Source organism: Branchiostoma belcheri, unplaced genomic scaffold (assembly GCF_001625305.1).
Source record: "Branchiostoma belcheri isolate BF01 breed outbred unplaced genomic scaffold, Haploidv18h27 scaffold120, whole genome shotgun sequence".
Classification (NCBI taxonomy): Eukaryota; Metazoa; Chordata; class Leptocardii; order Amphioxiformes; family Branchiostomatidae; genus Branchiostoma; species Branchiostoma belcheri.
Window position 1 is genome coordinate 177,003 of NW_017802603.1, and position 22,926 is coordinate 199,928.

Here is a 22,926-nt window from a genome sequence, read left to right on the forward strand (position 1 = left end):
CAACCACACACAGGTTACAGCCAGGTCCTGATTGAAGCTTCTGGCCTTTCCTGAAAGCAAAAATCAAATTTTCCTCCACAAATCTTGCCATCTAAAAATGCCATAAGCACATGAGACAATAGCTTTTGACCCAAGGGTTGTGTCCAGATTGAATTCTGGAGGTTTTATGAATACTGTCATTTCAGGTTCCCCTCGGTATGCCCAGCAAAGGTCCGCTAAAGGCCACCCCGCTTATAGAAAACTATGAAAAGTCATTGCTGTCCAAAAAGTCACCTTGCACTTAACCAAATATGGGAATAACTAGGGATCATATCAGTGAACAAAATTGTTTCGTTTCTTCGCTAGTGACCAGCATTTTATGTACATTTGACCCGACCATAGAAAAAAATCACTTGTATGTCTACAGAAGAAACATACACCACAATAATGTGACATTAAAAGCTACTGTATGTGGAATGTTCCTTGCATGATCAATACCTAGCTACATTGGCGGTGTTGAACCAAGTTTGCCAACGGCCAAACCCTGCAACCTTCAATTGATGCACCATGATTACCATCATGAGTGATCGAAATAAACTGTAATGCACTGTATGTATTGGCTGGAGAATGCATCCTGGCAAAACCAATCCATTTTCCCCACAGCTTAATAGATTTATTAATTTGTCTTAAGAGCCTTTTACACTTGATTTTCCTAATGCAGATGGAGCAGCGATGCCCTGATTTGAAACTTTGATTCCCTATTACAGATCACTTAACATGTGACGTTCGCGGGGAAATTCCATCAACGTGCAAATGAGTAGTTTAGAAGTGACGGCTCCACAAGGTGATCGGAAATCACGGCACGTGAAGAAACAATATGTAACGGCACTCGATACGCCACAGCGAGCAATCAAGTGTTATTTGTTGGTCTTGGGAGAGTGGGAAAATGAAGGGATCTATCAAGGCGGCAGGAATTGTTAGATTTGACCGTCAATTTTACTGCCAGGCTCGTTTGTCAAACAATAAAAACGCAGACCATGCGGAAAAGTGTGGGAGTTTGGGGAGAAGTCGGCATATTATCTGTCAATAATCCCTGAAGGAGTGAACCTCAACATTAACACTTCTTAACAGAGCAGCCTGACTGGGAATACAGTATTTTTGCTTATCTAAGCTTAGATGGACGGCAAATGCTTTTAATGAATAAAAAGAGCTGCAGTCTGGGTGTAGAATTTATTTTTGTTAATAGCTTGTCTTGACTTTAGACTTTAATAGGCCAAAATTTTGTTTTATTTACATGCAAGCAACATTTGATTTTTGCAAACTGAAACCAGACAATTCAGTCTGCCCCCTTTCACTCAGCAAACCTTCTGTAAAATTTTTAACAAATTTGTAAGATTATTCTTGGACAGAATCCTGGCCTACATTAACTACACAAACCATAAATATAGGCAGGACCTATGGATATTCTATAATGATGGGAAGGGGACCTTTTGTATAAGGATTCAGAGAAATTACTTTTAAACCTCATGCATTGCTGCAGCAGAGAATGGTTGGCTTCTGTTTACTCACAGCTACTGACGCTTGAAACATTGAATGAGAAGTAAGTTGTACAATATTGTATGTTCCAAACTCAGTCTCTGTGTGCAACGGCAAAGGAAGAGAGGATTGGGAATGACGGCCAGATCAAGAGACTGGTGTACAAGGAAGAAGGCAGTGAGAATGGAAAGGTATGTACTACATTGTATTCATTTCATTTCATTTATGCATCTGGTATGTTTTGTGTAATTAACCCTGACCAGTTTGGATGTGAAAAGACACAGGGAATTTCAGGTAATGTAATTGACTTAAAAGGTTAACTCAATATCTTTTTAACTGTGAAATGTAGTGGCTTGACTGTACATTCAGTAACAGGCTTAACTACAAGGTTTAAAAGTTAATTAGATTTTTCAAATTCCCAGTGACTTTTCAAGTCTAAAGTGACCAGTGTTAATTGGTTTGTGTGTTCTCCATACTAAGCATTTTTGTTAATTTGTGCTGGAAGTGAGACAAACTATGGTTAATGAAGTCTGTTTCTATGAAGCACATTTTCTTTGAAGTCTGCGAAGAAATCATTATTGTATAGAAGTGATACAAAGATCTACAGTCTCTGACAATAAAAGTGTAACACTAGTATGTGCATGTGTCTGCAACATTGATGAAAAACCTGGCTGATGTTTATGTGATTTTTTGTTTGTTTATCTAATTGCAGGTGGTGCTGACCCTGGAGAAGAAGGTGTTTGACCACTTCAACCAGGAAGTCTTTATCAATGACTTTAAATGGGTAAGTGGCATCTTGTAATAAAATATCTTCTTCAATCTGATAATAACTTCAGGGGAAAAAAGCAATATTAACAAAGGGACTTAATTATTTTTAAGGTAGACATTTGTTCAACTCTTCGCTCTGTCCTTACGGTACTTTACTATTTTGCTGTTGTTGTAATTCACTGTGATGTTTACTATAATGTTTAATCCCATACCCCATTATATTGTTCCTTTTGGCTTGGAAGTTATATTGATCCTGAAGAATGTCTATGTATACCAAGCCTAGAATGAAGGCTTTTATCCAATTTTAAAAATGTATCTGCAAATCATGTCCATTTTTTCCATATCCACATCCTTTGATACCCTTATAATGCTGGTGATGTAATGGACCCGTAGTCTATATTTTGGCCCTCTTTCAACATAAAAAGTACATCTGTCTCCACTCTCTGTAAAGGAACAGGCAGTGTGGATGTCTCCTGAAGACAGAACATCACAGATGTGGTCAGAATGAGTTTTTCTAACAGAATTGGCCACAGTCCTCCCTTGATGTACCATGGACTATGATTTTGCCATCTATCCTTCAGGCGGCTCAAAGGGTGGAAGGTTTTATCCTGGGCAGATGGTGGGGAAGTGAAAGTTCAGACTCGTTAATTTGTGATGAAAGTAGAGGTGTTAACACGATTGGTTCCAAGGATATTCTCCATCTTTTTGTCTTGTAGCAACAGCAGGTACATATATAAGACACTCAGGCTCTTAACTCTGGTAAAGTGGTATCTTGTACTACCGGTATGTGATTTTCAAAACATGTATTTGACTGAGTGCTTGGAGAGCCATATCATATGTTTAAAATTTATTGCTCAGATGTGTTGGGAGATATTTGACATTCCACACTCCCTACACCAGTCCTTCATAGCAATCTGTGCTAGGTTTGTGTCAAAATTTGACTTTCTTTAGCCATCAACCAACACTAACCTATTATTTAGTGGGATTGTATTTTTTTCATCTTGGCTGACAGTGTTGTGATCCATCGACTTGGTCTTTCAACCCGGCCACGTACCTTGGCAACACACCCTGTACTCAATGGTTTATCCTTCTGCTCCTGGTTGAAAGTTTTGCACATATGGTGTACCAGTTCAGTAATATGCAGTTTCCTCCCGCATCATAATGCCCACCAGTACATCCCAGGCATTCATCTTCATTGTTACCTCATTACAGCTTCTTATGCTCTGTCTGGAACAAATTCAATTAGTGAAACTTTCTTGAACTTGCTCCTCTGTAATGGACAGATGGTGAAGCAAGGCACAAATCAAAAGCTTCCAGATGCTTTCCTCCTAAGCTCTGAGCAAAGCTGTTCCAGGATAACTAACAAAAGAAAACTTCTCGAGAAAGGATTACTTCCTTTGGTCAGAAGTTGCTCTCCTCTTGTTGATTAAAGATCATGATTGTTTAGTGAATTACCAAATATCACTTAAGTGCAGCCTAATGCTGTAAGTAGCATTCAACTAAAAGCAACAACTTTGTCATCATTTGATAATCATTTCCTTGTATACCTATACCCAAACAATTTGATCTCATTCCTGGTTCCGGAGGTACCGCTTGCAGAGTCCTACACCGGGCCAGACAGGAGTGGACATAAATCTCAATTAGATCTTCATTATCAACGGGTGGCCAAAGCGGAACCAATCATGGTACAAAACTTGGTGTTGACTCACGCTGGGCCCTGATACATATCCCAAACCCTGCAGCCATCCCAAACAATGGTGGGGCCATCAGTCAGGAGTATGATTGTTATACAATGTAGGATCTTTGAAAGACAGAAGAGACTATGTACTGAAGTTGACCATCAAGAGAGTCTTGCTATTGTGCCAGTGTCAAACATTTAGATGTATGTTTGATCTATATAACAGTTAACTCTAGAACCACAAGAGTTTGTCTCAGACCACATGTGATATACATGTATACCTTTATCTAAGAGATATTTGAGTTAAGTATGAATACCTTAGGTCAATATTGTTGAAAGTGCTTACCCTTACGTAGCCAATATGTCCCTAATTGTATTTACAATTTCTTAATGCTCCTTAGTCCCATGTATGACAGGAAAAAGTACTTCTTTGTATCTTATGCATGTTAAATGTGTTTCTGGGTATAAGCTTTTAAACACTTTGTTGCCAGTATAAGGCAAATTGCATTCACCATGCACTTAATGGGCCAATGGCACAGATGACATTTTAATGTGCAATTGTACTTATTTCTTTGCACATGGACTACAAATCGATTCAGATATACCATACAGTTTTTTGCTTGATAGTATCCAATATGATCCCTTGTGAGTTTTAGTGTACAAAAAATTTGACCATGGAGATAGGGTGTAATGTAACGTTTTTAATTCGAATCTTCTTAGTGTAACTATGAATATTGTCTGATTAGAGTTAATTGGCAATTAAAGCTTTTGGAGGTCTATATCTAGTATTAACATTCAATATATATAACTTAAGCAGTGTTTGTGAAAGTAGAATATTTTTTTTACTGAAAGTGGGAGGATGTGCTGCAGTTCCGTCACTAGGGGGCCTCATTTTGTAAAACATGGATAGCTGAAGGATGGTCCACAAATGTCCAGGTATCAGTTCACAGAGTAAACAGATGACAGACATGGTTTTAAATTTCAACAGTAATTACTGCTTTAAGATTATTTTGATTACTTAGAGAATGGTCTTGTAAGATGCATGTAATTTTGCAATCATCAGTGTACCTTGAACCTAATATCCATTGAAGTTATAGATTCTGACATTCTGTTCTACTGAACGTTTTGTCATTTCTTTGAACTGAACGTCTGTATGGAACTTTGTCAAATAGTTGCTGTAGAGATACTTGGGAGCTCATGATGGTGTGGTTCCTAGGCTTTGGTGAGATGGGTTTCAATCTCACTGTCAAATTCAGGATCACGTAGGCTACAAGGACACCCAATCAAGCACCTTCCCAAGGGGAGCAGCCATCTCAATTATACCAAATAGCCTGCCGAAACATCATGCCAACTTCACCACTGTTTATGGCACTCCTCCCAACCATAATAATCAGGAAGATTAGATGTATTAAACATTTCCAGCCTGCTTTCATTGTGTTCAACTTGTTGCATTTTGTAATTGGATATTTCAAATTCTTACCAGCCATATTGCACTTGGCCTTATTATGCCAATTTGTCAGAAAGTTATTTGGAACCAATAGTCTTGTAAATTTGAAGTGCATTCATTGAGAGATGTGGGAAAACAAAACTCATGATTTCACACCATCTTTGAAAACAGGCGAAGAGTTGGCAATTCTTGTCAATGTGTAATTTTTCAGCACCAAGGAGAGAGCACGTCATGCAGTTTTTTCAGGCCCTAACTGACTTCAGTACCAAGATAACTGAATTTAGATATCACATTATGTTTGAAATAACCTGAAATGAAAAAAAGCCAAAAGATATCCTCGCATGTTAAACAAGGAAACCCACCCCAAGTATGCCAAAACAAAGCAATATTAAAGTGACAAAGCAAAATCTCTATTTCAACCTATTACCTGAAACCATAGAGAGTTGGTAGCCAACCAGCTACTTCAGTGTGCTAAAGGTGAAAACAGGGAAAACATTTTTTTCTACTCATTGAGGGACCAACCTCATGGACCAGTTTTAACAGGTATGGAACACAGGGTCATCACAAATTAAATGAGTTCAGATTGCTCCCCCCTGCCCTTGCTCTCTAAACTTGGTCCAAATTTGATGGTCCATTACACCTGACCCCTCCCCTGGGCCTGAGTCTGAAACTCTCCCTCTGGTCATTTCCTGTCCAGTTTATTCATTACCTCTGATGACCAGCATGCCTATCCCAAAACAAATAAGTGTGCCCTGTGATTACTTTTATTATTTTCTGTCAACTTGGCCTGCAGTTGACCAATCCGAGAGCACCATGACCTCCTTGGGGCCCAGAATGAATCCCTGTGGAACCCTTGTCAGTCATTTCACTACATGCAGTATTCATTTAGCTGACCCAAATACTGACCATCCCAGCCAAATGAGCTCTCTAAGATGAAGACCACAGCAATTGATACAGCATTTATAGAGACGTAGGATTATCTCAAAATTAGCAGGTTGGAATTAAAGTAGGCCTGGTCTTCATTTCAAACATGCTAATTAGAATTGATCCCATTTCCCAGAGGTATTCATGAGGTATGACCATTTTTTGAATAGCCAGAATTGTCATTTCATAAATACAGTGGTTTTTAGATACCATGTAGCCTACGTTATTGTGTAATTAAGTGTATTTTCTACTTTTTGATAAAATTATGGCTATCAAGAGCTGAACATACATGTTGGAAATCATGAAACAAGTATGTGCAAAAAGCAAAGTGAACAACAAAGGTTTTTGGTAATGCAAACTTTAAGAACGTTTATGATATGTTGTCAATTGTCTTATGTAGAACTGCATCAAATGTCCTCACTCATTTGTTTTAAGTTTTATTTTGTCACAATAATAAAAAAAATCTTATTGGTAAGAACTTGTCTGAACATCAATGTTACGAACCAGCTTGAAAGAAATACGAGTATCTTTAATCCACCATAATTTTAATTCATACAGATTTGTGGTAGCCATTTATACAGAGTCATTTGCAAAACCTGCTATGGCACGCAATGGGGCAATGTAATGAAAAGAAAGCATCATTTGAAACTTTGTTTCTGTTCAATATATCATTCTAGTGCACTTAAAATACTTTTCTGTGGTAATGGAATTCATTCATGTGACAATGATTCCATATATTACCCTAAGCACAAATGGCTGAAAGCAATAATGCCCCGTCTTCCGATTTAATCAAGTACGTTTGCTTCCATTTCGTCTATTAACCTTGTAATTGAAATTGTCAAAGCTTGTTTCCGACTGTCATTGAAGTGAAACCGACAAGGTGGCCATTTACAGTATGGTACATTTCACAGAGCCACACGGTGACACACAAAAGGTTGTGGTATGTAGTTGAGATCTTTTATTGAATCTACAGCATTTATGCTGTCTTCTGTAGTGTTGAAATAATCTACGCACGCTACCATTGTTCTCAATGAGTGGTGGAATGGACCAATCACAGCGAGAGAACCGTCAACGCCAACAATGCGAGGGGAATGGGTTTCCGGCGATACAGCTAATACGATAATGGATGGGCCACCTACGGGCAGATCACTCGCAATGATATCTTCCAATAATCCGGCTCAATTAAGTGCGGAATTGGGAAAAAGTTTTCCCGCGCCAGGAGCACAAGTCCTGATTACCCGGCAGCCATCAAATCTGTCAAAACAAGACGAGTAATCATAGCCTTGTGTTAACTTTCTGACCCCCACGATACCATATATTAGGGAGAGTAGGGCTTTGATCAATTCACGCTTCACACCAAGAATATGTTATAAAAGTGGAGATTACAAGTGCCGTATTGAACAGTCCTGGGGACTGACAGGTCACAGTGAAATATGGCGACGTGACGCCACACCTAAGACCTCACAAAAAACAAGTAATGAAAAAGTAGATTACATCAATGGAAAGGCTCAGTTTAATAGAAATACATCCTGATTCTTGTACAAATGAAATGAAAAGGCAGTTGGAATTAATCAGGCTACAGGGCTGGGACTTAATGAATTTGGTCGCAACAAGATGTAAGCATGTTGTAATAGGCTGGAACAAACAGCCTTTCTTCAGCTGAATCACTCGATAAAGGAGCAGCACTGGCCAGGCTGGCTGCACAGATGTGCTGCTGGTAAACTGAGGGCATTGGCTTGTCGGAGCATATGAAAGGATCAAGTTCAATGGCACATCTATAACATTATATGGTTTGTCTTATAATGAGAAAGAAGACTAAGTAAATTTTGCAGGGACTACAATGTATTTGTCCTAGAGTCTACATTATCTACATTGTATACTAAGAGTCTACAATAGAAAGATCAAGTCCAACTATAGGTACTGTGACTACAACATGGAAGAGAATCCAAGCTAGTTATGAACATGTCCCTGAATTGCCCCTTGCAGCAACGTCGTATTATGCAAGCATAGATGAATGCTGTAGCAGGTCCTGGGTTTCCAAAGGGCACACGCTTATAATACGTCTTCAAGGAAGGAGCTTTCTGCATAACTGGTGAAAGATTAAGTGTCAGGGAGGTGGGAGCCACTGTAACGTTTGTTAATCTTTCCAATTTAAGTGCAGATTCAGAGACTAAAGTTTCCTGCATGCTTGGTCTGCAGGTCAAACTGGAAGGGGTGCCTCTGGTGGCTCGCTGCAGATTGTCCCCTGGCCCAAGGGACTCTGCTGCATAAGAGCTTTAAAATTGAGTTCGTGGGGTCAGCACAGGCCGAATTCTGTGTCCTGTCTGCTAGTTGCGAAGCATCTGCACTGACATCCTGATGGACTTTAGGGAGTGATTGCCAATGGTGGGGCTCATTTTGGATGCATTATGATGGAAGTTCAATGGTGTCCCCATCATCAAAACATCTTCCACATGCCAGAAAGAATCGTAAAGTCAATTGGGGTGGACAGGAGAAAAAGTGAACTTTGGGGGGTAGAAGGCAAATTTGTGAATCATCTGCACAAAAGGTTAAAGCATTCTTAACCTGATGTCACCACCAGAAAATAGTATGACTGATGAAGCAAATTTGTCAGCATGATCCATTTTCTCTTGAGGGCAATAAGGATTTAAAAAGTGAAAGGGGATCACTTTTCCATGAAAAATAGTCGTAGCTTTGGGAAAAGCCACAAAAGTGGTAATTGAAGAGTCACAGTGTAAGTAAGATGCTGTAGTGTGTAACCATCTCACTGTGAAGACAAGTTCAAGTAAATCTGCCCTCTTCATACCTATCAAGTCATTTTCTAATATCATGGGCATTGTGTAGGAAACCCTAGAATTCTTTGGGCTGGATGTACAATTAAGTTAAGTATCAAAGACATTTGAAGGGGTATGTTTCTCTCTTTATTGGTGTGTTTGGTGATGTCTGGTGATTTCAGAGCTCATGTATGACAGAGCATCAAGAAGAGAGTGTCAAGGGGCTGGTTTGATAAGCTTGATGATGCACGAGAATATCACAAATTTTTGTGAAAAATGTATCATAAAGGTTCTAAACTCATCTTCAACATACTCATCTTCAACATACTTCAGAATAGGTAAATGTTGCATGTTTGGAGAAATCTTGCTGCGTGTGGTTGCATTGAAACTTCCCTTCATGCTGAAACCCTCTGTCCCAAAACTGGCACGTTTCCAACAGGGGAATATGTGGTAACAGCAGTTTGGGTGACACAGTCCCTCCCTCTTCAATCCCACCCCATGCCCAGGGGTTACTCCATGTCATTCTCATCAATTTTCACAGCCTAGTCCCTTCCCCAGGGAACACCACCTTCCACCCCTGCCCTGCTCTGCATGCTGACCCTCCGACTCCATCTTAAAGCTCTTACTGCAGGGAAGTCCCAGAAGGCCCTAGGCCAATCTATCGGATAGCCATGAGAGCTTTTCTCACCCTGACCCGCACAATTGAGAGCTATGAAGGAGAGAGCTCTTGGCTATGGAGCTGGCTGGTGATAGCCAAAGTTCTTGACTTCTATTGGGAAGGCTTTGCCAATCTATGGGATTGCCATGAGCTCCCCCCACCCCATCTGACCTACCTAATGGCAATTCTAAATGCTGAGGAGATTAAAGTACACACTTTCAAACTTCGCTTCGATCGGAACGTTTCTGTCGTATAGTGCGATGAATGTAGGTTCTTTAGGGCCAATTGTTTCACTTTCAGGCAATTTATCAGGAACAACTTGTACTCTGTAATGTTCACTTTTATTGTGACACGTAATAAGCCAATGCAATAAGGTCATAGAAGTAGAGAGCTAGTTTGCTTTCAACATGACTTGGCAGGTTAGAGTTGCAAAGGAGGAAGAAGTTTGAAATGTGAAAATTGATTATTGGATGTCTGATTGAAGGCATTCCTGCTAAGTCTGACAATGAGGGAGGTATGCAGGTACTACTTACCAAAGAGTATTGAAAGGTGGTACTATACATGTACACCATGATGTGTGGCTAAAGGAAGATGTGAGCAGATGGATCCAGTTTTGTGACCTTCTGTAAAAAAAGCCCTCACAAATCTTCCTCTTAGTCTTACTATTTCTCCACTGGAAGTTGAAGAACTGTTAGCTCCTTGAGATCTTCTTACCTGTATGATATTGTTCACTCCAACACATGTTCCCATCCTGATCATGTTGTCCTTTTTATACATTTCAGCTGCATCAGTTTGACAAGGAGCCGAAGCGGTTTGCAGACAGGCTACAGGAGCTGGACATAACTTTCCCACCTAGGTGAGCTACAGCCATCTTCATCCATCCCTGTCAGTCATGTTTGTCCCATCATTAACCTGACACCACTTTACTTTGGCCTTGTGTGGTCAACAGGCAAGCAGCTTCCCCAAGACTTGCCTGCCATTGTTTGACGTGGGTTGAGTCATGCCAAGCTTATGTGATAAAAATGAAGATTCGTGAAGGTTCAGAACAATCTTACAATCACCAGTTGTCTTCTAAATACTGAATGAAGGCATATCCTTATGAAATGTATGTACATCACTGATCAGAAGTAAATGGTTTCCTACACAAGCTAGGATGGAATACTGGTTCCCTAGTTAGGATACACTATGCATAAGCTGGATTCTTCTGTGGTAGCAACAAACTTTCTGCCCAATGTTGATGCTGCTGGTGGTGGTAAGCCTTTGGTAACAAGGTGACCTGTTCTCCTGCAGCTATCCCTTCAGTGAGGATGTGAGAGAAGGCAGACAGTACATGAAGACTCGCTGCCCTGCCTGGTGTGACAGAATACTACTGTCTCAGTCTGCAAGGGACCTCATTCAGGTAAACAAATTTACACGTAGGGTGTGGACTTCCTTTTACTTTGAAAATATTTCCTTTGTGCTAAATTTGCCTTAATCAGTCTACCATGTAGTAAAACCAGCCTAAGATATAATTTGTATTGTTATGTAGATAATGTGATCATAGATTTGATAAAAAGGTTTCAAGAAATAAAAGTTCAATTTTTTTGGTTTAGGTTTTGATCAAGAAAATGTTATGTTAACAGGTAGATGGTGCTAAATTCAAAAGTGCTGGAAAAACATTCAACATTTTTAAGGGTACCACATACATGTAAAACACCCACCCCACAAAAACAACACCTTTCTCAGTTAATTAGTGTAATTTGTCCAGTTCATTTTCACTAGTAAACCAAGCGGAAGAGCTGCTTGTCAATAAGATAAGATCAAGATAGGAAATGTAGACACAAACCTCGTCATTACACTCCGGATGTTTTCCTACATCATGTTGGTAAACCACCTTGCCAACTGAAAAATGCAGGGATTATTTTTCAAGAGTTGTTTTCTTGTTTACGTCAGAATGATGACAGTGGGTAGAGAACTGTTTACACATTTCTCAGGTGTTTTGTTTGTGATAGACACAACAGGTGATTGAGTCACGTCCCGTAAACATTGAGGGGATAATCTCTGATGTCTGTACACGTCAGACTGTCTGCATTTCCTTTTGAAGTCTTGTACAAATGTATTAATCTTTGGTTATATTGACTCTTGATCCCCAATTCCATGTTAGTGGCTTTGTGTTTGGAATTTTTTTTCATCTGCATGCTGTAGAAAACTCTTCAACTATACACGTTGTAAATTACATTAGAGATGATGTATAACAGGTTTTGATCAAGCTCTGCATCTTCTGTTGTTAGCGTGGAGATGAGTACAGTCCTGTGTACCACGTCATGGGCTCCAACGTGTGTATGGGCGATCATAAGGTAAGACTTTTCAACTTCAACTGAAAGGGTAAGGTTACACATCAAGCACATGATTTATAAAGAAAACCGAAGCCTTAGCTTAGAGATGGTTTGTTAACGTACTAATAGAAAATAGCTGTCATGTACATGAAAAATCTCACCATGTGTACACGAGAGCACACCCATGCCCACCCCCTGCCCTGTTCCTTCCGCTGTTTTTCTACCCCTTCTAAGAAGACCGTCACCCCTGACAACAGGGTACTGCAGTTCAGGAAGGTCCCTATCATCTTTACTTTTCCCTTGGCTGATCTCCAGCCCAGCACACAACTCCAGACAATGGCACATTCTTCCCTGCTCCTTGTTTTCCTTGCTGGCATTTCTAAAAATAAAGTCCCCTTACTACATCTCTGAGATCCATCCACAAAGGGGAGCAGACACTGAAGGGCCTTAATCTCACCTTTATTTGGTGAGCAGTACTAAATTAACAGACTTCCTGACTTCTCCCAGCTGGTCGCCATGACAGCGGGCGGGGCACCCCCATGCTACAGCCATTGATATGGCCTGTGACAAATTGCGTGTCACATAGAGCTGTGTACCGGTACGCAGTACCGATACTGTACCGGAAAAATTGATTAGGTACAGGTCCAAAATACCTAATCCCTCAGTACCGGTACTGTACCTAAACAATTTCACACTAATTTTATGCCTATTTGTGACCTCAAATGTGTAAATAGCTGGTCCACAATGGGTCCCTGTGTAAGGACAGTGTGTTCATGAAAACAAAAACAACTTAGTTTTGCCTATATTTTATCTGAGCATTCGCCATAAACAAAGAATAAACCTTAACTATCAAGTTTATTTATGTTTTTTTGTTATTGAAGGAGTTCAGAAGAGCATATAAATTGGTCGAATTGTTCAGGTACAGGTTCAGGTCCGGACCTGTACCTAAACCTGTGTACCTGTACCTGTACCTGTACCTAAAATTTGTTTAGGTACACAGCTCTAGTGTCACATCATGTGATTATGCAGCTAACAATGGAGACGGGCTGGCTCTGCACAATGGCAAAAAGAACGAGCAGAGTGAGACACTGGAATCCGCGCATTTGTCTGGCTTATCTATCCTGACAGATGGAAAAGTCGCACGGCGGCAGAGTGCTTACATCAAGCACTTTCTGAAACTTCCAGTGTTTGTTATGGCTTTCAAAGCCAAGCAATTGTCTGTGCCTGACCTTGTTATCAAAGATTTTGGCGATAGCTCAAAAGAAGATTGTCTAAGGGATAATGATTCATTAAATGAGGATTAGACCTAATTTTTCTGTTACTAGATGTCCTTTTATTATCACAGTCCCGAGGGATTGACTGTCATTGCAGTCCAAGTCTGGGTCTGGCATCTATCATGGAATCATATGACACCACAAAATTTCATTTTATGTTGGCGCTGTCTTCCAGCTAATTGCAGACATTTTGTACCATCAAGACATAACCTCCAGGACCTCCAGATCATTGGGAAATCCTTATCCTGTGAACCTCTTCATGTACCAATCAATTGGTGAGGTTTCAAAGAGACCCCAACATGTGTGGTACATGCATCAACACTTCTGCAGCTGCTAAACTGTTGACACTTCAAACAACTTACTCATTTCAAAACTAACAAGAGTCCTGTGGCTTTAGCCCCCAAATCTTCCAAAACATCCTTTGCAGATGTTAGAATGTCCATCTCAAATTAAACTGCCCATACTTTTTTCGGTATTGCCAATCTTTTTAAAAGGACTCGAAGCAATGCTCTTTACATGTTTAAGTACATGCAAGTCACTCGTATTCCTCTCAGAATAGCCGTTATGAATTTCAGTTTTCAATCATTTGAAGAACTGCAAAGTAGGGATAAAGAAAACCAAACAGCTTTAGTTCCCATTATCAGGCTGGTGTTGGAGGATCTGTGTGGAAAGTTGATTTATACCAGTCTTGTCAGGTGAAATATATGGGAGACATAAATTTTTCCTGAGTCTCTGTCTCCTCTCTATATGTCTTCATTCCAAGAGACAGCCTCGTCCTGGCATGCTCCCCTGGTCTATATATACCTGTGGCATGTAGAAGAGGTGTTTGCAGATATTCTGCAGTACTGTATCTGCACAAGGAGACTCAAGAAGAGGATGACCACAATTAGTCATGTGGTCGTCATATGGCAAGATATGTTCACATATCCCACTTTAGTTTATGTATGAGCAACAAATACTAGTACACTTTATATTGTACAAGTTGATTATACTGCAGTTATAGGGTAAAACAGTTTTTGTGTACTTATTTTATGGAATAATCTTGATTAATAATGCCTTACTGTCTTTCCCTCATGCAGCCCATATACCTGTACTTTCGGCTGGTTCCTGACACAGGTAAAAGTCGACATAGGCAGAGGCGAAAGGCCAGTTGTGTTGTGTTGTGATCGTGACAGCACGATAGGGTAGGGCTTCTTTTCACATGTAACCACTATGTTTTGGATTTTCACATTGACTTAATCAATTGATATTTTAAACAGCTATGTTTCATTTTATACTTTTGTTTATTTGTTTTACCTTTCTTTTTTGCATGACAACCGTAGATGGGAAAAAGATGTCAGATTCTGACCTTCTCCAGATAAGCTTTAATGAATGAGCTCTTTCAGAAAAAATCATGATAGGAAGCCAGGCAAGCTGACTTACTGTCCTATTCCTGTCTGACGTCTGCCCATGAAGACAAGTTTGACTGACCTCTGCTTTACTTTCTTCCAGCCAGATATCTGTCACGCTCCCGTACCCACCCCAACGGTTTCTCCACCGCGCCCCTGATCATCCGTGAAACGTCAGTGTAACCTGTACTCGTGGAAACCCCGTTAAGGACGCGATAGATGGATGTATTTGTTGTCATTGTGGCCAAACTTATGGGTGTATCAGGTTTTAGTGTTAAAGTGGATAAAGAGCATTTGGTGTGTATATATACTTAATATATGAATATATATATAAACGATAAGAAAGAAAGCATTCAGATACATTCTGTGTCTAGGTGTAAGCTGTGAAAACATGATTTTTTGCCAATATGAGAAGATAACGAATGATGAGAAAGTGGATAGATGGTGACAAAAATGTCCAATATTTAAAAGTCCCTCATGTTCCCAACACAATGCCCCAACACAAACAACAGTCACACTTTTGTCTGCTGTTACAGTACCGACTTCTCATCCAACTTGATGCTAAGTGCTCAAGTCTGGTGCTGTCCCATATCACAGCTTGCCAGGCAGCATAGTCCATAGCTGTGGCTCCATCTGACCCTCACCAACAAAGCTAGGCCTTCAAACCTTGAATTTCCAACGTTTCCACACTACCTGATTACTAAGAGACAAAGTGTAGTGTCTGCTTGCATGTAGTCAAAGGAAAGACATTAGTCCGTTTAGGTCAGTTTTGTCATTTCGGTTTTTTTTTTATGAAAAAAATACAAACAAACATTTGTGGGCATGTTGTGCAAATTGTGCAATCCATTAGATAATTTGTCAATCATGTATGTTTTTTTACTGAATCGCTTAATTATAAGGCCCGTGACATCTGCAAATGCACCTGGAACCCTATGAAGCCCCACTAGCACCTGTCCTGTTATACCTGTTTTCAATTTGCACTTACGTGTGAAAAAGTTACTCTGGCGAATATGAAATCTTCAGTATTGTTATTTCAATTAACTGCAGTAAATGATAACAATGCAAAGCACAAAGACTTTCACTTGATAGGGAACAATGTCTATCTTGTTTTTTGGAATTTTAAATTTGTAAGTTAGTAATTTGTAAATATGAGAAGCATTTTAGCCCTTACCTTAATACTCCTGAATGATATGGAGATTTTAAATGATAAATTAATTAAGAGATATGTGAAAAGAATTTTTTTAGTTATGTAGTTCAACAGTTTGTATGAAACATTTCTAAATCCCTTTTTTAGTTATTTTCAAACCATAACCAGAAATGTAAGTTCTTTAGAGCCTGCACTGAAGTGACTAGATTGATTGAAGAATCCTACATTATTTTGCTACAGCACTGCATCATCAGTATCCCTCTAATGTGCCCCCTCCCTCTTTTCTCACATCGTAAATCACACCAACATGTATGAGGTTATGTACTTGACAGGGGTCTGGTCTCCCCTTTGTTCTAGAATGGAAAGTTCCATGCAACAGATGTGTGTTAAAAACGGTGGTCACACCCCTTCACACTTCAGACAATGCCTCACATATGGCACGGTAACCCATGTCGAATCTGTTCGAGTGGTAACTGCCCACAGTGACAGATCTTTCCTAACAACACCACACTGGAAAGAGACAAAATATTGTTCTGTGGTCAAGCTATTCTGTCTTCTTGTCAGGCAGAGAATTTGGGCCTTTTTATTTGGAGAAAGGTGAGAGGGGGTAGACATATTCTAGAAGGCCTGTTAAATGTACCATTTTCAGGGAATGTTCAAGCCAGATTGCTTCATTTAGATGTATGAGAGTGAAGTTTTATATCAAGTTGGCCCTATTCTCACTTTCAATGTGTATATGTCAAACTGTCTGCAGGATTAGAATCAAAGGGGTGTGCAAGTGTGCTCAGTAGTAATGGTTTTAACCTATTCAATAGTTAAACAAAAGACTGTTTTTAACCTTCATTTTTAATGGTACAAGCTCCTTATTTTACCCACCCCTTTCATGGTCGACTGTCTATCCCACCTATGTACAGGAATATGCACCCTTTGAAAAAATATGATGACTGGAAAGGGATTAAGTGTATACGGAGATTTATGCAGACATGACACTATAAAGCCAAGAATATTGTACATATTTTCACAAAAGAAGAAGCCATCTTTACATACATCTTACTATCAGGATCTCCTTAAGATACTCGAACACGATTGAAGGGGGACTAATGACTTCTCATGATTGAAAATAGTAATCAAGCGCAAGAAATACTGGGGTATTTTGGTGTTGTGTATGTGATAGCTATACAGATGTGTTAGCATGTATGGTAATCTATGCATCATGTTAAATGTTTCTGCTGTCCTGAGATAGTTCTTGTCGTTATTGTGTCCATGGTGATAGAGGTAATGTTGTCCTAATCTCTCATTACTTCTGCAGTAGAGTTGCTAGTGTAAGGTCATTGTGTGTAAAATATATACCTGTACCCTTTCAGATTGGCAGATTTCACTTACGGAAATGATCATTAAACCTTGTTCTATTTTGCCCACAGACCTGTAAAAATTTGTCACCAAGTTCCCATTTTATTCCAAACATTGCAGTACACTTGAGTGTAGACATATTAATCAGAGGTGTATAAGATTATTTGCGGTATAGTGTAATCAAGACAGGATTTGCCATGTGTAATTGTTGTGTGTATGATATGTAACATTTGTTATGTCTAATTGATCATCATCATAAGTATACACCAAGGGATACCATAACAGGATGACACTGTGTAGTTATGTTTTAATCCTCATAGATGAATACTCTGCCTAATTATAAACAATTCATCACAAATGTCAGATACCGTTAGAGGACCCCAGTCTTGCTTTTGAGAAATGTTTTGTGTTAGAACAGAAAATTTTACAATTGCTGATAACTACTGTTATGTAAATGTAATGAAAAGCTTCTGTATTTAAGCTTATGAAATCAAAGAAACCAAAACCAGTGCTAAATCAAATGTGCAAGAAATCCTACATGGCAGTGTTAATTCCTAGCGTATTACTACTCTCATCCCCCACCCCAACCAAACTGGTGTGCATAGAATTCAGCTTAACTCTGAAATGATACAATTAAAAAGGCCCATGCACATTAAGATGGTAAAGCCATGACTCAGGCCCACATCATTCTGGTGATGTACCAAAGGTTTTTATTTTAAACTCCATTTTAGTATATTTGTAGTTTCTTTCATCAACACACCCTTTAGTCTACGCAAAATCGTTCCCATTTCTTTGTATTTTGAATTAATATATGTCAACACGATTGTTTATGTTTTTTGTATTTTCACCCAAACAATCATTTTAATCAAATCTGCATTTTGTAATACGTTGGTGCATGTATTTAAGTATATTTTACAAGACGTCGTATTGGTGCAGTTTTTTTCATACAAACGTTTTCATTCTTCACATTAACTTATGTCAATGTACTAGTATATGTCACGTGTCTGGTTGTTAAGTCTGGCTTGTTGTCAACAATGTGATTGGCTGATACACAATGTCTAATGGAAACTTTTGTTCACATTCCCTTCGCCACTAAAAACCATCACGACTCGTGTCTATTTCATTGTTGGTAAGCCAATCATCTTTGGACTGTAATAACCAACTTTCGCAAGCTTTGATTTCACAATCCAGACATTTAGAGCTTACTACCACTACGTTTTAGTGCGTACATTTTCTTCTCGTCCACTGCATGTATACCATACCATTATTTTTCATTCTGTAAGGACGTTTCTGATTGTAAATATTGTTTTAACTTCATATTGTAAGCAAGAAAACGACGTCGTATATAAACAGCCTGTTATTTTTCTAGGCAGAAAGATTTGTCTGTTTGTCCTACCTCAGCCTAAAGCGCTCGTCGTTTCATTTTTCCGAATCGGATGTACAGTTTGTGTTTTCTCTTTTTTTTTATTTCTACACATATGGTTTAAACAAGAATTCCTTGTTCCCTTTGGAAGTTTGAGTAAAACCGGTTTATTCTGTTCAACACATGCCTGTTCGAGTTCTTCTTTGTACAAAGAAATCAAATACAACAAAATCGACGTCACACGCAAAGTATAGAATGATGTGGTGATCTCATGGCTTCCAAGTCCGAACCTTACAGTCCGGCCTCACGCAGCTTGTACTTACATATACAAAACTGGTGTTTTACGCCTAAAAAGGCGGGTGGTTTACCGGTTATACGAAACAAACAAAAGTCCTCTAAATAACTATCACAGATATGGTCGTACTCAAGATTGCAACATTACTGTACGAGTGGTGACAAATACTCCAAAACCATCAGGCAGTTCCATGTCAAACAGGCCGGTCCCAAAGTTGGTTGTGGGTTCCAGGCGGTGACAACTGCCAGACATTATTTCCGTAATAGACATCGTGGGTGAGCTTCTAAACAGCGACACCCAAAGAAAACATCTGTCGAAGTGAAGACCGTTGCACGATGAGAGATGACAGTCACTTACATTGGGTGGGTGTCTCTCCTTGGTGCTGAATGGACATCACGTGACTAACACCGCCCGCTTTCTGTGGCGATTCGCAACTTTCTCTGATATTCACCAGCCTTGTGGAAAACTAGCCGAACAGGGGTTGTTTCAGTAGCTTATTGTACGCGTTTTGCGTATAACAACTTGCAATCATTGAACAAGAAAATTCAGTACAATGTATTTATTACTTGTAAAAGGCCATGTTATCTCATTTCACAAATATTTCATTACTCCACTAAATGAATGGGTTTTCAGCACTAGCGTATTGTATGTGTTAGATGTCATATCTATAGGTTTACTGTTGTACGATATAAGAACTAGTCTGAATCCTTAGTCCATGTAGGGATGTCGGTTTCATTTCAAGGTCAGTGTACATTTCATGTAACGTTAGCTGTACTTCCTAAACAGACGCGTAGCAAGACACAAATGTGGATGTATAAAAAAGGCAAAAATCACGGTCGATGTTTTCTCTTGATACAAAAATGTGGTACAGGTAGTGATTTTATGGATATAATAAAGTAAACTTGAACTAGTGAATGTCCTGTTAATGCATACGTTGTGCCATATTGCCTTGCCCTGTAGTTTGTCTATAAACACAGACAATCCGCTCTAGCCGTGTCCAAGCCGACCAGACCTCAGAGGGCGCCATGTGTGAGGGTGTGTTTATCGGCAGTCGGCAGTTCTCAGCTTAGAATTTCCGAGAGATTAAAAACGTCAAGTGTTTCCTGGGACAATGTCGGCGGTTTTGAGCGATGGGTATTTAGTGAGGTGGGTTCCATGGGGGCAGAGTTTTCCTGTCCCAGGGACGGCCAGAGGTCGGGAGTAAAAGAAAAGAGAACAGCCACATTCATGAATATTTGTTGTGCGTGTCAAGATCTAAGGTCAGTATATTCAACAGACAGATGATCCGAGTTGGAAAAGTCTCCTCGGAAAATGAAATAAGGTATCATGCCTGTATAATGTGATAGCAACCACATGTATGCCTTTCATATACGCAAAGTAGTGGAAAAGAAGCTGGTGCAGTACTCGTTATCTGACAGAATATGGCATATCACGACATTGAGACCAAAAATTAACCAGAAACGAAAAAGGAATAATTTTTTGTGTTTCTCTCATACCTAAGTTTGGGTTGGTCATGTCATAGAATATTTAGAGAACGATTCACATCGTTATATGTTGTTAATCGTCCAGAGACCAAAAACAATCGCTGATGAAGCGTTTAGAATATACAAACGGAACAACTATCCAAATAAACCAAACACACCGACTAAAGTAAGAGCAAAGCGATGATCGCCTTTTTGTGGAAAACGGCTCAGGCATTGAAAGTGTCTTGAACTCAAAGAATTTGAAATCAACGGTGATATTTCTTGAGCAGGCGCATCAAAGTCATACTAGTTTTAGTTTTTTTTCCCTACTCACTATGGGCACATAACATGGTTTTGTTGTTGTTCATGTGTTGTGATGTGACCTGTAGGAGTTGGGGGATAGAATCGGAAAATTATTCGGAAATAGCGGCGAAGTGGGAGGACAACAGCCTGAAATACTTCGTAACGAGGTGCGAAATAACCCAACTCTTCCCATATGTCACCCGAGGTCAACCTGTTGCCAAGACCATGTGTGTGTGCGGTGGGCCTCACGGTCAAGTACAGATCACAGGAGCATCCGATCCAATAACGGAGCAAACTTGCCGTTGACTTCATCAGATTCATTTTAAGTATGACTAATCGCGTTACTGATCTTCGCTCGCCTTGAGATACATCTGTACTGTTTAATACCTTCTGTTAGGGCCCGCCCTATTCTTTGAAATGAAAATGACCTACCTGGCTTCCCTCTGGAAGTATTATAACACGTGGGTTCTGGTATTTTTGGAGCAGAGGGGACAGAATTCCGCACCGGCTCCCGGTAAGTTGTGGCCCAACCGCCAAATGTAACCTTGATTCGCTATTAAATGCTTGTACGAGGATGCAAAATAGACCTCGAGGAAACAGAAGGACTCTCTACAAACAGTCCTGCTTGCTCGCGCGCACTCGCTAAACTCTTTCGCAAGTAAGAAAACAAACTGTGCCCTGGTAGCGTCCGCAGGGAGTACTGTTCCTTCCCAAGAAGAAATACGACCGATAGCAAGTCTGCCTCAGAATGTGAGGAATTTAGTAGTAGCTTTCCGTAAAAATGCTGGAGATCTTAGTAAGCTCGCCTGTAACATTGAACCGTGAAAAGTCTGGCATAGCAGGAAACTGAAGGACGTGCGAAAAAAAAATTCAAGCTTGCCACCCAAGTAACTTCGTTTCAGATGGTCCCAACTGTTGGCGTTATCTAGGTCCAGAAAAAAGTCAGAAATTGCAAATATTCATACGAATACAAAGGAATGGATTACTATACGTTTTCATGCATAGCTAGTAATAAATATACAAGAAACTTCAACACAATCCGCCATATTTCTTTTCCAGCCCCAAGAAAAGTCATCAACATGGCTTTGTGTATTCATATGGGAGCTGTTTGTGGACTGACACCGCTTTAAACAGACCACACACCGGTAGCAACAAACCGACAAACGGCTACCAATTAATTATCTACATATTAATGGCGTATGATGATGTTTTTAATGAACTGTCCTGTCCGCGAATCCTTTGCTGTCCTTTCATGGAGGACCGTTGTTTGGTTATCCTTGCCCATCCTATTCAGCCCATACACGGCGGCACGACTGTGGTGGAAAACACTCGCTATTGTACAAAACCATTCCCGTGAACACGATCTATTTCAAAGTGAATGACTTTCCATATCAAGTCCGTTTCCACAACAACAAGGCTTTTTTACCAGCTTGCCGACCCCCATACAGACTTCCTCCCGCAGCCATTTGGCAGCCATCTGAGATGACAGACTTTGCAAATGACTCATTAAAAGACTATTTAACGATATGATTTTGATGTAAGGCACATGTCTCGACTGACCTTTTCTTCAGTCAAAACGCCGAGTGAGTTTATTTTCTCTTTTGTGCCCACGAAAACACCGGCGTGTCGCTAAAAACCTTCACGTAGTAGAAATCCATTTTGACGGATTGCATTTCAAGTAAAGATCTCGCGGGAATGAAGACATCTTTGCTCCATCTTTTGTGCTCAAAATATTCTACATCGGAACTACATTTTCGTGAACAATACCTAATGGCTGCTACTAAAAACCATTCATTTATGGCTTAAAGGGGAAGAAAAAAGCAGAATAAAATGGCCATGAACGAAATAAGAGCACCTTTTGTCCAGAATGCACCCCCTCCCACAGCGCACTGGCCGAGGAAATAATTAATGTCGTCAATTCATTTTATAGCCATGATTGTGTCCATTAATAATTTGTTAATGTCGTGTTTGTGTTGCGATGTATAGTGGCACTTCCCTCCATGTCGGTAGAGGTCAGCGCTCTCCGCAAGTCACGCATAGCCGGCCTTCCCGGAGAGAAATGCCGCTTCTGGGGGATTAGACACCAGCAGAAATTAGAGCTGCAATTTGCGTGGAGTAAAACATCGTTTTATTAAAGACGCGTCGTTTTCTAAAGGGTTTTACTGTTCATCTCGCATGTGTGTCACGAATCCAAGGTTCCAAATGCTATGGTTACATATTTAGGGAGGAAATTGAAGAGACGTTATGCGAATTATTAATGCAAT

At 39.9% G+C, this 22,926-nt stretch overlaps 1 protein-coding gene across 5 annotated transcripts in view; it reads left to right on the forward strand.

Annotated features, from left to right (window-relative positions):
- LOC109462959 (type I inositol 1,4,5-trisphosphate 5-phosphatase-like) overlaps positions 1–18,616 on the forward strand; it is a 104,421-nt gene extending 85,805 nt beyond the window's left edge. For 2 of the 5 annotated variants that reach the window (XM_019759590.1, XM_019759591.1), the window contains exons 7-13: positions 1,614–1,706; positions 2,228–2,299; positions 10,547–10,620; positions 11,055–11,163; positions 12,035–12,100; positions 14,433–14,469; positions 14,845–18,616. In XM_019759590.1, coding sequence (XP_019615149.1) covers positions 1,614–1,706; positions 2,228–2,299; positions 10,547–10,620; positions 11,055–11,163; positions 12,035–12,100; positions 14,433–14,469; positions 14,845–14,924 — 531 coding nt within the window. In that variant the 3' untranslated portion in view covers positions 14,925–18,616. Of the gene's footprint in view, positions 1–1,613; positions 1,707–2,227; positions 2,300–10,546; positions 10,621–11,054; positions 11,164–12,034; positions 12,101–14,432; positions 14,538–14,844 lie in introns of all 5 variants that reach the window. The other 3 variants (XM_019759593.1, XM_019759594.1, XM_019759592.1) reach the window with 3 other exon arrangements.
- Positions 18,617–22,926: the final 4,310 nt, after the last annotated feature.